Here is an 11,699-nt window from a genome sequence, read left to right as displayed (position 1 = left end):
TGGTTACAATGCACAGTGCTGCTGCTCTGACATCTTCTGCTCCTACCATAGGCCTATGGATCCATGGATAAGGGCTCCTGCAGCTGACACCTCCTGTGGGACAGTATGTCCCATGCTTGGCGCCACTTCCATCACTATCCCCAGAGAAGGCAGCATCCTCCACAAGACAGGTTCTCCAGTTTCCTTCTACAATCTGATGATCCACTAAGGATACATTTCTCCATGGCTACATGCACCAAATCTCTGGTCTTGGAAAACAGCAACCTACCTAAATGAAATGGTCCATCAGCAGCATATCTATCCAGAGCCTTGGCTAAACTTACAGGAAAAAAAACAGTTCAGAAGACTAAGAAATGCCATTTAATTGCACTGCTTCGACCAGAAACATGTTTTCCATACTCTGAGCTTTATCCAGAATATGTTTTCCATAAAACAAAGAGTGGAGGTATAAAAGAAATCATAAAAAGAAATCATAAAAGAAAAGGGAGCTTAACTTTATGCAAACATGGAGAAATAACCTTAAAATGAAAAAGATCACAGTGCCCAAGAACTGCAGCCCTGAACTTGGTGACTGTTCTAGCACACTACAACCATGTTGGTGTTTCCTTCTGAAAGGTTTGGATTTAAGCCTTCAAAGAACGGTGAACAGTCCTTACCTTCAGGATGGGAGCCATGAAGACAGACACCCCGGTCAGGATGAAAACGATCACACCAGTGACTCTCTGCTCCCTGAAACAACATCACTGAGTCAGGACCCCAAGTCCTGAACACCAACAGGAATCCCCAAAACTCATTTCTGCAGCCACATTTTTCATCCAACGGCCTCAGGCAGATGGCTGGATCCCGAGCCAGACCTCTGTTTTAGACCTCAGACAGTTTTGTTCCACCATTGGCCCTCCACACCCAAAAACACCTCAGCCAGTAATATTTCAGAATGCTGAAAGCAAGGCCATAAAATTTCCATCTAGTTACCTAAATAACTAATTTCCCAGAGAGGGGGGAATTAATTTTCCCTCCACTAAATAACTTAATTTCTCCCCCCCGCCTAATTTCCAGGAGTAATCCCACTGGAAGCACTTCAGACCACTTAATTAAGGCACCCAAACACATGAAAAAGGTGCTTCATTAAGTAAAGCTGCTTGCACTAGGTATGATAGGTTTGTATGTTTGACCATTACATTTGCTAAGGATTTTGCTTCTTTTCCTTGGATAGAGAAGCCTGCAGGAAATTTATTTCCTTTAACACAGGAACACTGCATCTGCTGTGGCCAAGTAAACTTTGGAGGAGCCACAAGGGGGCTCGCCCAAGGACCTGGCTTTGGAAATAGGGAGAAGGCAGCACAAATTCTTTGTGCAAAAGGATTTTGCAGGCAAACAAGGTAATTGAGACTTCCTGGTGGGACATACCTCACTCCCAAAAACTTGGGCTGCTCTCCAGGGGCTGAAGTCTCCGTCTCCATCTTCAGGCTGTCAATGTGAGCGATGGAGATCACAGTAGCAGCCACGTACCAGGGCAGCCCCATAAAGGAGCAGACAATCATCAGAATGGCCACCCAGAACAAATCCAGATGATATCCAGCACCTTTCTGTGGAGGGAGACAAACAACCTTCAGCTTAATTATTCCAAATGCCTCTGGAGCAGGGCAGAGGCACACTGGACAGGCAGCATTTCCTTCTGCAGCATCCTGGCCAACAGAGCCAAACACCAGAAATACATCGGATCCTGTGAACAGCATAAGGAAGCATCTCCCTCGGGACACAACCTCATGCTCCTTCAGGAGTGCAACAGGAACAGCTGAAGCCTCATTCCCTACCCAAAGGAGAAAGCTGCCCTTGTTCTTGACTCCTTTTCAAACACCTCTGATCCTCTATTTTCAAAATCCTGTAATGAAATAAAGCAAGAATTCCAGCAGTTACAAGTGCCAAGAGAAGAAACAAAAGAGCCACCAAGAAAAGGGATCTTCAGAAAAACAGCGGACAAACCTCTAAGGTTTGCTATTTTAAAACAGATTAACCTTTTTAAAATCCCATTCAGCTTGATTTTATTGGAAAAAACAAATGATCCAGGCCTAGGATGACCCAGGAGGGAGGGCAATCCAGCTTCTCTTGAATAGTCCTCACTGTTTTCCTGACACGTGCACTGCTTACCTTGGCTGGCTGGTGGCACCGGGATGGGCACCCAGCAATACCCTGCCAACACTTCAGCAAGGGATGAGCAGAAAAAAACACCTTTTTCCTACAGCAGATCTTGTGTATAGAAGTGTTTTTTGGTGTGGAACAACAAGATGGGGCTTGTGAACCCTCAATTCCACAAAATACCATATTCACACCATAAACAAAGGAAGCAGGGAATACATTTTTTACATCAAACAGTACTTTGGAGTACTGAAGTGTTTATAACTTTGCTACTAAAGAAGTACAGCCAGTGCTGACAGCAAAACCACATTCAGTGGTTCATAAGCTGCAGAGATGAGGGGCCTCTTCCTCATGAGGGAAGAACAGTGAATATTTTCTTACAGTGTTGAAGAAAATGCTATGTCTGCTTGGTTAGGTGCAAGAGACAGACCTAAAACTGTTTAGCCATCTCTGAGAAACATGAAGGCCCAATATTGAGTTTATCTGCTCAGATCCAGGTAGCAAACAAGGATGTTCTGAGGGGTTTTTTAAACCATCAGCCAGCAGTCATCACTGTGCATAAGAAGCCTTTCCCATTCCCTGGTACTTCAACTCTCTCCTCCAGGTTGGGCTCAGGATGGTCTTAAATTACACATTACTTGTCTAATGTTTACAGTGACCACATGAATTGAAACATCCTCCTCTTTTCCAAGCAGAAGCTCCCTTCCCATTTCCAACAGCTCTCCTGATAACTGATAAAGCAGGTATCTAAATAATGACCCACCATTGCCTGTGTTTTGAGGGAGCCATTACTCCCACAGGTCAGACCACTTGAAACATGCCCTGTGAGCAGGAAGAGACAATCTTCTTTCACAGGAATTTAATATTTTTCAATAGAACTGATCATGCAGGGGAACAGAAAGAACCCTACAGGCATGAAAAACTGCATATCACTGGTCTGGAAAGTTTGTTTTAAAAACAAGACTACATTTTAGGCTGTTACATATCAGCTCTTCTTTAAATAACATCCAACTGAGGCTATGCCCTTGGTATGTCCCAAATCTCTCCAGCTTATTGCTGGTATTTGACAGCACCGTGCAGCTTTGGCCACAAAGCCACTTTTCCTGCTTAGAAACAGCAGCCAGTGCCAGGGAATAGGCTCGTGTCCATGGGGAGGAAGGTGGCAGGAGGAAAAGCCCCTTGCCCATGCTCCAGGCACAAGGCACACCCACCTTGAGCTTGTGCTCCTTCCTGTTGACGATGACGGCGGTGATCTGCTGGTCCATGAAGATGAGGATGGTCACCAGCAGGGCAGGGATGGCTGCTGCCAGGTACACCCACCACGGGTTCCCTCCAAAAGGTGGGATAAACCAACCCCTCTCAGGACTGGTTGGCTTTGAAGGGCAAGGAAAAGAAAGCTTGTGTTAGAGGCACAGTACAGGGGTGATGGCATCCCAAAGCCAGGTCTGCTTCCAGCAATGGAGCTCCAGGGAGACACTTCAGGTTTGTGGCAATTTCATCCTATCCACTAACACCAGTCAAAGGCTCCAAGTATGGAGGCAGCATCTGGGAGATAAACCAGCCAATTAAAATGATGCTAACAAAAAGCCTCCTAACCCTAACCCTCTGAGTAAACAGGCCCTTTCCAGACTGCTGACTACATTCCCATTCTGAGGGCAAGTCACTCCATACAGGGCAGGTGCAAGGGAAAAGGAACCTCTTCCAAAAGCCAGCAAACAAGCTGACAACAACATACCTTGAATTCGCTTGGCACAATTAGTTTTGGTGTGTCCACACCAACCAGGGCATCAATTCCACAGAAGATCAAAATGGACAGGATAATGGCAAAGTCACTGATGAGCTTCCGGGCCTGAAAGAGACATGGTACCAGAACCACAGGAGTTAGCACCACAGAACAGCATTTCACCCATGCTTTAGTGTCCACATGGCAAACCCTGGCAGGACAAGCTCATCACTTCTTCCCCCACAAATATGGCCACCATCATGTCCAGTGTCATTTGCCACACATGCCTTGGTACTTTACTGTGTGCTCTGAAAGCCTAAATGGAGGCACAGAAACAGCACAAACTTCCACAAATGAGATACTCTGAAGGACTGGCAGAGATTACACTGTTTGCTGTTCAATAATAAGTCAAACTAAGCAGACAGGAAAACAAACCAGGCTTCCCAGCTAAATCCCTAAGACTGCACCTCTCCTGAAGTCACTGGAATGCAACAGCTTAGAGCTGCCAGTGATCAGACCCCAGAATTTAACCAGACAGGAGGCGCTGGGCTAGCCTGGAACTGTGTGAGCTCTCCAGAGCTGCTGCTCCTTCCAGGTTTCCTGGGTTTGCATGGTTACAGATAAATTGAGCTGCATTCCAGCCCGGATGGAATTTGTTTCCTTTGTATTAAAAATAAGAGAGGCTCAATTGTAACACAGTGGAACAGTAAACATCCATGCAGGATAAATCCCTGTGTGTCAGGATGCCAGAAATGGGGCAGTCTCAGAGAGAAATAGCTTTGGCTCGCACGCCTGGCCTGGGAGCCTCACCAGGGGACAAAACAGGCGGATGCACCTGACACGTGCCTGAAAGCTTGGAATGTTGCCTTCAGCACCTTTAAGACCCCTGACACGTTACCCAAGCAGGTTACAGCTCCTCTTGGCTCTTCTGTTGCCTTACCTGTGCTCTCCAGATCCACTGGGAGCAATCCCAGGCATCCCTCTGATAACCAGATCCAACAACCAGCTGCACTTTTATCCCAACTGTTTCCCTGCAGAGCATCCCTCCCTGTGTGCAGGACAGCAGCTCCAAAAGGAAGGCTGAGCTGTGCCCTCACAAAGACTGATGGGGTGACAGGAGATACTTACAGTGGTGGGAAAGTAGCGACTGGTCTTGAATTTCTTCAGGGCCATGGAGCAGGTGTAAGTGCCAAAGAAGAGGATGAAAGACATGAGGGTGATGTCAGGGACATAGTCACAGTTGTTTCCCACAAGCTGACCCCCATACTTCAAGCAGTCCTTGGCTGTCAGAGCTGCCCAGTCAATGGTGCTGTTGGCCTGCAGGAAAAAAGGGAATGTTTCCATAAGGATGTGGATACCTGGCCCATGGTGGGACAGGAATGGTGACAGAGTATCTGAGAGGAACAGGGAGGCAGCATGCAGAAGTTAAAATCACAGAAGCACAGAACGGTTTGGGTGAGATCTCCTGGTGTTTGACTAAAAGAGGTTGTTACTCTGTGCCTCAACTTCCTTCCCCCACACAGGTATGTGATCCAGCAAGCTCCACTTCTTTCTCCTCACTGTCCAGAGCTTGCCAGCAGAGTGGCACCACAAGACTCTGCAGGCCATGTGATCCCTGCCTTCCCAAGGGGAACTCACCAGCTCAGAGGAGGGAGAGACCAGCTCATAGTCTGACAGCACCATTGTCCTGTTAAGTAATGAGCTATTAACTGCAAGAGAAAAGAAAACAGGCAGTATCGTGAGCAGGATGCAGGAAACACTTGGGAAGGAGAGACAATTATTAAATAATTTCTTGTCTCTGTCAAACTGTTTGCCACCTCTTTGCTCCAGAAAAGTGAGGCACAAGTGTTTCAGAGAGACTCAAAAGCCTCAATCATCAATCACTCACAAAACAAAAAAAGAAAAGGTTAAGTGAAACATAGCCCAAAACCAACTGGGATTATATTTTGAGTTGATGGTAAAAAAAAAACACAAAAAACCAGACAGACAATATAATATTTCATAGCTTCCCAATATTTTCCTAATGATTTCTGGATTAAATTAAATATCCACACAGCACTCCTAATGATTGATTTCAAATGCAAGCACAACGCCAAAGATACCCAGAAAAGCCAAATGTGATTCAGTGTCCAGCATAAACACAGTTTTGAATTAAAATAAAGAAAAAAGAGAGCAAGAAATTGAAATCAACAGGATGGGGATAATTTCTTTGAAAGAAGGAGCAGCATTCCCTGTGGCTTCTGAAGCATTAGGAATCATGAATTTGAAATTTCATTTAGAAGTGCAATCCTTCCTGCAAATGGGCTCATGGCCCCTTTCCTCATGGATGACTGAGGTTTTGCATAAATAAACTTTTTTCACTTGGAGGTCTGGAGAGCCACAAGTGCTTCAATGGGAAATGGAGACTTCCAATTTGGCATTGACCATTCCCATCGTCCTAGTTTCAAAAAGGCACTGCCATTCCAGCAGAGGCAGAACCAGACTCTGCTCACCAAGGTCCTGTGTTAATAGGGAAGGCAGGCACCCAGCCCCAGGGAATGGGCTCTCGACACCTGCGAGGAGCAGCCAGCAGCTTTTCCTGTTGGACAAGTGTGCCAAGATAACCTACAGTTTGCTCTGGGCACAGATCAAGTTTCTTACTTACTCCCCATTGTTTGTGGGATCCTAGGAGTGGTCCTACTTGCCTAATGGTACAGCCAGCCTCTCTAAATTTGATTTGGGTTTTGTAACCCTTTGTCCCCAGAGCCATAGGTACACTGGCTCTATCTGCTGTGCAGCCCACACTCCAGAGATAGGCTGCCCTGGGGATACACTTCCCTTCTTGGAAGGGAGGGAATTGTTTGTGCTTTTCCTCTCATCCGTGCAGCCAGGAGGTGGGAACCACCCACGTTTGGGTAACACCTTGAATAAATCAAGCTCCTGAAACAGGAGTGGCCTGAGCTCCATGGCAGTGACCTCAGCTGCACAGCAGTGACCTGGCCACCACTGCAGCCCCTTCATGGCATTTGGAATGCCATTTGGAACGGGGATGCAAGGAGACAGGGGTGCAGCAACAGCTTCTCCACTGGTCATGATGCTCTCTGGAGGAGTTCCAGCAAGGCCAGCTGTACTGTGACATGTAGGTGTAGAAGAAGGGATTACAGGTGACCTTGCCTTTGCCACAGTTGTACTAATTACCAAAGAAGAGGAACAGCCTTATGACCCTAATGGGTCACAGCAGTAACTAATAGATAAGTGTGACAAAAGGGATGGGTTGGCTGCTCAGGGGTGGACCGTGAAGAGGACGACCTGGAGGAAGGAGGATGACTCATGAGGAAGAAGGAACAACTGGGAAGAACTAGAGGATGGACGAAATAAGGCAGAGAGTTGCTGCTGAACAAGATCTGTGGTGTGGTTTGCAAGGGGCCTGCAGTGACAGCCTGATGCTGGAGCCTGCAGTCATATTCCAGCAGGAACAGCCTGCAAACTCTGCAAACTAATACATGCAGTCGTAGTCAAGCAGGAATTAGCTGCAGTCAGAGTCCACCAGGGAAGCCAACAGTAGGAGCTTGCTGTAGTCACAGTCAGGATGGCTCAGTTGTAGAGAAGAATAAACCGGGACCGTTTTCACGTTGTTGAACAAGAGTCTGTGTCTTGGCTCACTTCTACCCCCAATGAGAGGTCTGCTGCAACACTGACATTCCACTTGGGATGAAATTTACCTCTCAGTTTCTAAGAGACTAAAACAGGATATCTGAAGGCAACTGATAAAGAAGGAATAATCTACCTATTATCTGGGCTGCAGCACAAGGGAAAAGGAGAGCAAAGGCCACCTCCTGTCTACAAACTGGAGAGGTAATGAACACTCCCTTACCTGGATCTAGTGGTTTACAGGCACAAGAGTAATGAGTGATATAGTCCACCTTGAACTGGGAGTTGATGGGATAATGATCTGCCAGCTTGATCATCTTCTTGAAAGCATCATATATGAAGATGAAGCTGATGAGGGAGGAAAACCCTTCCTCGGTGAAGCGGGTGAAGTACTTGACCAGGAAGCTGGCATCGGTGGCCACGAGAATGAGACACTGGAAGGCTGACCAGAGGCCGATCCAGAGGCGGAACTCCAGGTAGTCAAAGTTATTGTCCCTGCAACAAGACAAGGGTGGCAAGAAAGGAAAACATTGGGTTAGATAAGATCAGGAAGTACAAAGCAGATGTTACATGGAACAAAGCTGAGTCAGGGGACATTGAATCACAGAATGACCAGGTTGGAAGAGACCTTCAAGATCATTGAGTCCAACCCAGCCCCAACACCTCAGCTAGACCATGGCACCCAGTGCCACATCCAGTCTTGTTTTAAACACATCCAGGGATGCTGGCTTCACCAGCTCCCTGGGCAGACCATTCCAATACTTTATCATCCTTTCTGTAAAAAACTTTTTCCTAATATCCAGCCTATATTTCCCTTGGCACAGCTTGAGACTGTGTCCTCTGGTTCTGTCAGTGCTGCCTGGACAAAGAGACCAACCCCACCTGAGCACAGCCACCTTTCAGGGAGTTGTAGAGGGTGATAAGGTCAGCCCTGAGTCTCCTTTTCTCCAGGCTAGACAACCCCAGCTCCCTCAGTTGCTTCTCACAGGGGTTGTGTTCCCAGCCCCTCTCCACCCTCGTTGCCCTCTCTGGACGGGCTGAAGGGTCTCAATGTCCTTTCCAAACTGAGGGGCCAGAATTGGACACAGTGCTCAAGGTGGGACCTCACCAAGGCCGAGTACAAGGGAGAATGACCTCCCTGCTCCTGCTGGCCACACCGTTCCTGATACAGGCCAGGAGCCATTGAACTTCTTGGCCACCAGGGCACACTGCTGGCTCATGTTCAGACAGCTTTTGACCAGTACCCCCAGGTCCCTTTCTGCCTGGGCACTGTCCAGCCACACCATCCCCAGCCCATAGCATTGCAGGGGGTATTGCGGCCAAAATGCAGGACTGGGCACTTGGATTTATTAAACTTCATCTTACTGGATTCTGCCCATCCATCCAACCACTCCAGGTCTCTCTGCAGAGCCCTCCTACCTTCCTAGAGATTCACTGAGATTGGACATAAGAGTAAAAACCTTCTCCCAGAGGGTGGCTGGACACTGGGACAGTCTTGCCAGGAAGCAGTCATGGCACCTAACCTGATGGAGTTCAAGGAGCATCTGGACAGTGTTCTTAGTCATATGGTTTAGTTTTAGGTAGTCTTGGTAGGTGTGCAGAGTTGGACTTGCTGACCCTTATGGGTCCTTTCCAACCTGGGATATTCTATGACAAACCCTGGTGCTGGGAATGGCAGGGGATGGAGAGCCATGCACCCAGCTGCATCATTCCCTCCTGGGAACAATGCCCCCCCTTGTTTGCTGCTTGAGGCTGAGGTGCTGTGCCAGCACAGAGTCCAAAGGTGGGCTTTTAGGAATGAAAAAGTGCCTCAAGGGAACCCTGGAGCAGATGAGGACCTGCCAGGAAGGCCACTGCCTGTTCTGGGGAAGGAAGCAAGAGCTGGTGGGACTGGCAGGCTGAGGCAGCTGTAATTCTCTGGAAGCCAGAAGCCCTGACATAGAAGAGGGCAAGGAGCAAGTAAGAAACAAAATTATTTAGAAAAAGAGAAGGGAAAAAATAAAAATACAAGACCCAAGTGACAACTCTGAAGTATCCAGAGTCAGTGCCTGAGGGGGCAGAAGATCCCATCCATCTGAAGGCAGCTGGCAGAAACCCAGCTACACTGACCCACACCATTCAAGAACTTCAAAAATGTTAAACTATACTATTTTAGCATTTACTTCTCAAATTCCTGCAGCACTTCTGAAGCTGACAGAGCAGGTGGAAAAGCACTATATCCTGCAGGATTGCTCCTAGCAGGGAACAGCGTGTTGTGAAAATGAACAACCACAAACACATTACTGAAAAATCAAAGTACTCAGTTCCAATTTCCTTGTAAGAAAGGCCTCCTTTGAAAAGGCCTGCCTTTCTGTTCTTGCAGGTTGTTAGGACAATGGCTTTTACAACTGCCACCTCCTCCTCAGGTTAACAATAACCACCTTCTTCCTTCCAAAACAGTACAAAGTGCTTTTCCATCTTGCTTTTTTTCCTGCTGCCTGCTGCACCTGGGCTTTGTCATGCTTGCCAGGTGCCAATAGGTGCAGTGTGTCCATTCCTGACTCTATTCATTGATTCCAGACGAGGGAAGAAAAGAAAGGTGTCCCCCTCTTGCTCCACTGTGCAACTCACCCTTTGGTAGTTTCCAGTTTCCCTCCCTAGGATAATCTAACTTTCCAGCCATTTTTTCTAGCCCCCATCCCTCCTTACATGTAGGAACACAAGTCCTGCACAACCTGCCATGCTGAGAACGCAGACTACAAGGGATTTGGGGTTTATTCTGTGTAACCTAAAACGATCTCCTTGCAAAACACCAGCCAAAGGGTCACCAGCCCCATGGGTGAAATCATCCATGACACTGCTGATTCCTTTGGGGATTCCAGTGTATCTTCCTGGTATTGCAGATGTGGGAATGGTAAATGATCACACCTAAATAAATGGGCTCCCTTTAGCTCTGGGTGTCAGCTGTCAACAACGTGGAGAAAGCAGAACTTCTTTATACCAGTTAAATGGAAAAAATGCAGGCAATTTCCTTTAAAAGCGGAAAAGCTCCCCCATGGAATTCTGGGGGCTGTTTCTACCAGAGACACTTTTACTTTCATAAATAATAGTGACTATTTCAAATGACTACTGGACAAATTCTTGGCAACCTTGAGACCCACGGGATTTTGTTAGTGAAGAGCAGGATTCATTTCCTTGTTCCTATGGGAGTCAGAGAAGCAGTGATGGGGAGAAGCAGCACACTGCACCGAGAGCAAATTCCTCACCAAGGACTGAAGTGGCCAAGGCTGTTTTTGTTTCAGGAGGCCCCACAGAGACAGGCAGCCACACACTGGGCAGCGCCCTGGGACATGCGTGCCGGGACAATCCTGATGTGATTGCACTGCGTCTCAGCAAAAAACAAGACCTTCATTCTGCGCACTAAATCCCTTCCTTCCCCAGCAGCAAGCAGCTCATTCCCTGGCTGGATTTCCTCCGTGTGGGACATTCCTGCCCCCCACCCTCTGCCACCACGTACTCACTTGCTGAAATTGAAGAGGAGCCTCTCAAAGACCAAGACAGGTCCTGTGCTGCTCAGAATGGTGAGGGGCTGGCCAGCCAGGAGGCAGAACACGGCGCCGGTGACAGCGGTGCCCAGGAAGCTCTCCAACACACCCTGCGGGGACACAGCACAGGAGTCACCCTCTCTGAAGGAGCACTTCTGTTGTGGCTGCATGCTGCACGTCCCTGTGCCTGTGACCCAGGGGACAGCATCCTCTGTCCCCCCTGCAGCTGTCACCAAGATGCTGGCACCACACGAGCCACAGTTACTGCCACAGTTACTCGGGATAACCACACGTTCATGCGCTGAGCAGCCATTAAGGGCACAGGCCAATCCCTCCCTTCCACCCGGCCGCAGGGATGGGGCTGCAGCTCTCCTGACTTGTCAGGGGTACTGCAAGAATTGGAATCCAGTTTTGTGTCTCTCTTCCTTTAGAAGACACGAGTTAGTGTTTTCACTGAGGAAAGCAACAGGCTGGTTGCCTTTGGGGGACTTGTAAGGCTGAGCCCAGTAATCCCAGGGCAAGGAACAGCCTTCACACAGCTGATCCCCTCCACTCCCCTTGTATTACTCATGGAGAGGGCCCTCGTGGCCAGAGCATCTGGAATCTCTTTTCCCTGCATTCTTCCACGTGTCTGTAGCTAAGAATAGTGTCTTTTCTCGGAAACAGAAAACTCAGGAGCAAGCTGT

At 48.0% G+C, this 11,699-nt stretch overlaps 1 protein-coding gene across 2 annotated transcripts in view; it reads right to left on the bottom strand.

Moving 5' to 3' along the window:
• SLC4A4 (solute carrier family 4 member 4) overlaps positions 1-11,699 on the bottom strand; it is a 117,563-nt gene that overhangs the window by 14,449 nt on the left and 91,415 nt on the right. For both annotated transcript variants that reach the window (XM_014310375.2, XM_031063646.1), the window contains exons 14-21: positions 10,990-11,123; positions 7,713-7,984; positions 5,498-5,568; positions 4,988-5,176; positions 3,872-3,985; positions 3,348-3,509; positions 1,408-1,586; positions 657-729 (exon numbers count right to left, since the gene is read on the bottom strand). In XM_014310375.2, coding sequence (XP_014165850.1) covers positions 657-729; positions 1,408-1,586; positions 3,348-3,509; positions 3,872-3,985; positions 4,988-5,176; positions 5,498-5,568; positions 7,713-7,984; positions 10,990-11,123 — 1,194 coding nt within the window. The remainder of the gene's footprint in view (positions 1-656; positions 730-1,407; positions 1,587-3,347; positions 3,510-3,871; positions 3,986-4,987; positions 5,177-5,497; positions 5,569-7,712; positions 7,985-10,989; positions 11,124-11,699) is intronic.

Source organism: Geospiza fortis, unplaced genomic scaffold (genome assembly GCF_000277835.1).
Source record: "Geospiza fortis unplaced genomic scaffold, GeoFor_1.0 scaffold909, whole genome shotgun sequence".
NCBI classification, from domain to species: Eukaryota; Metazoa; Chordata; class Aves; order Passeriformes; family Thraupidae; genus Geospiza; species Geospiza fortis.
The sequence above is the reverse complement of the archived record's forward strand: the minus strand, read 5'-3'. Positions and strand labels throughout refer to the sequence as shown.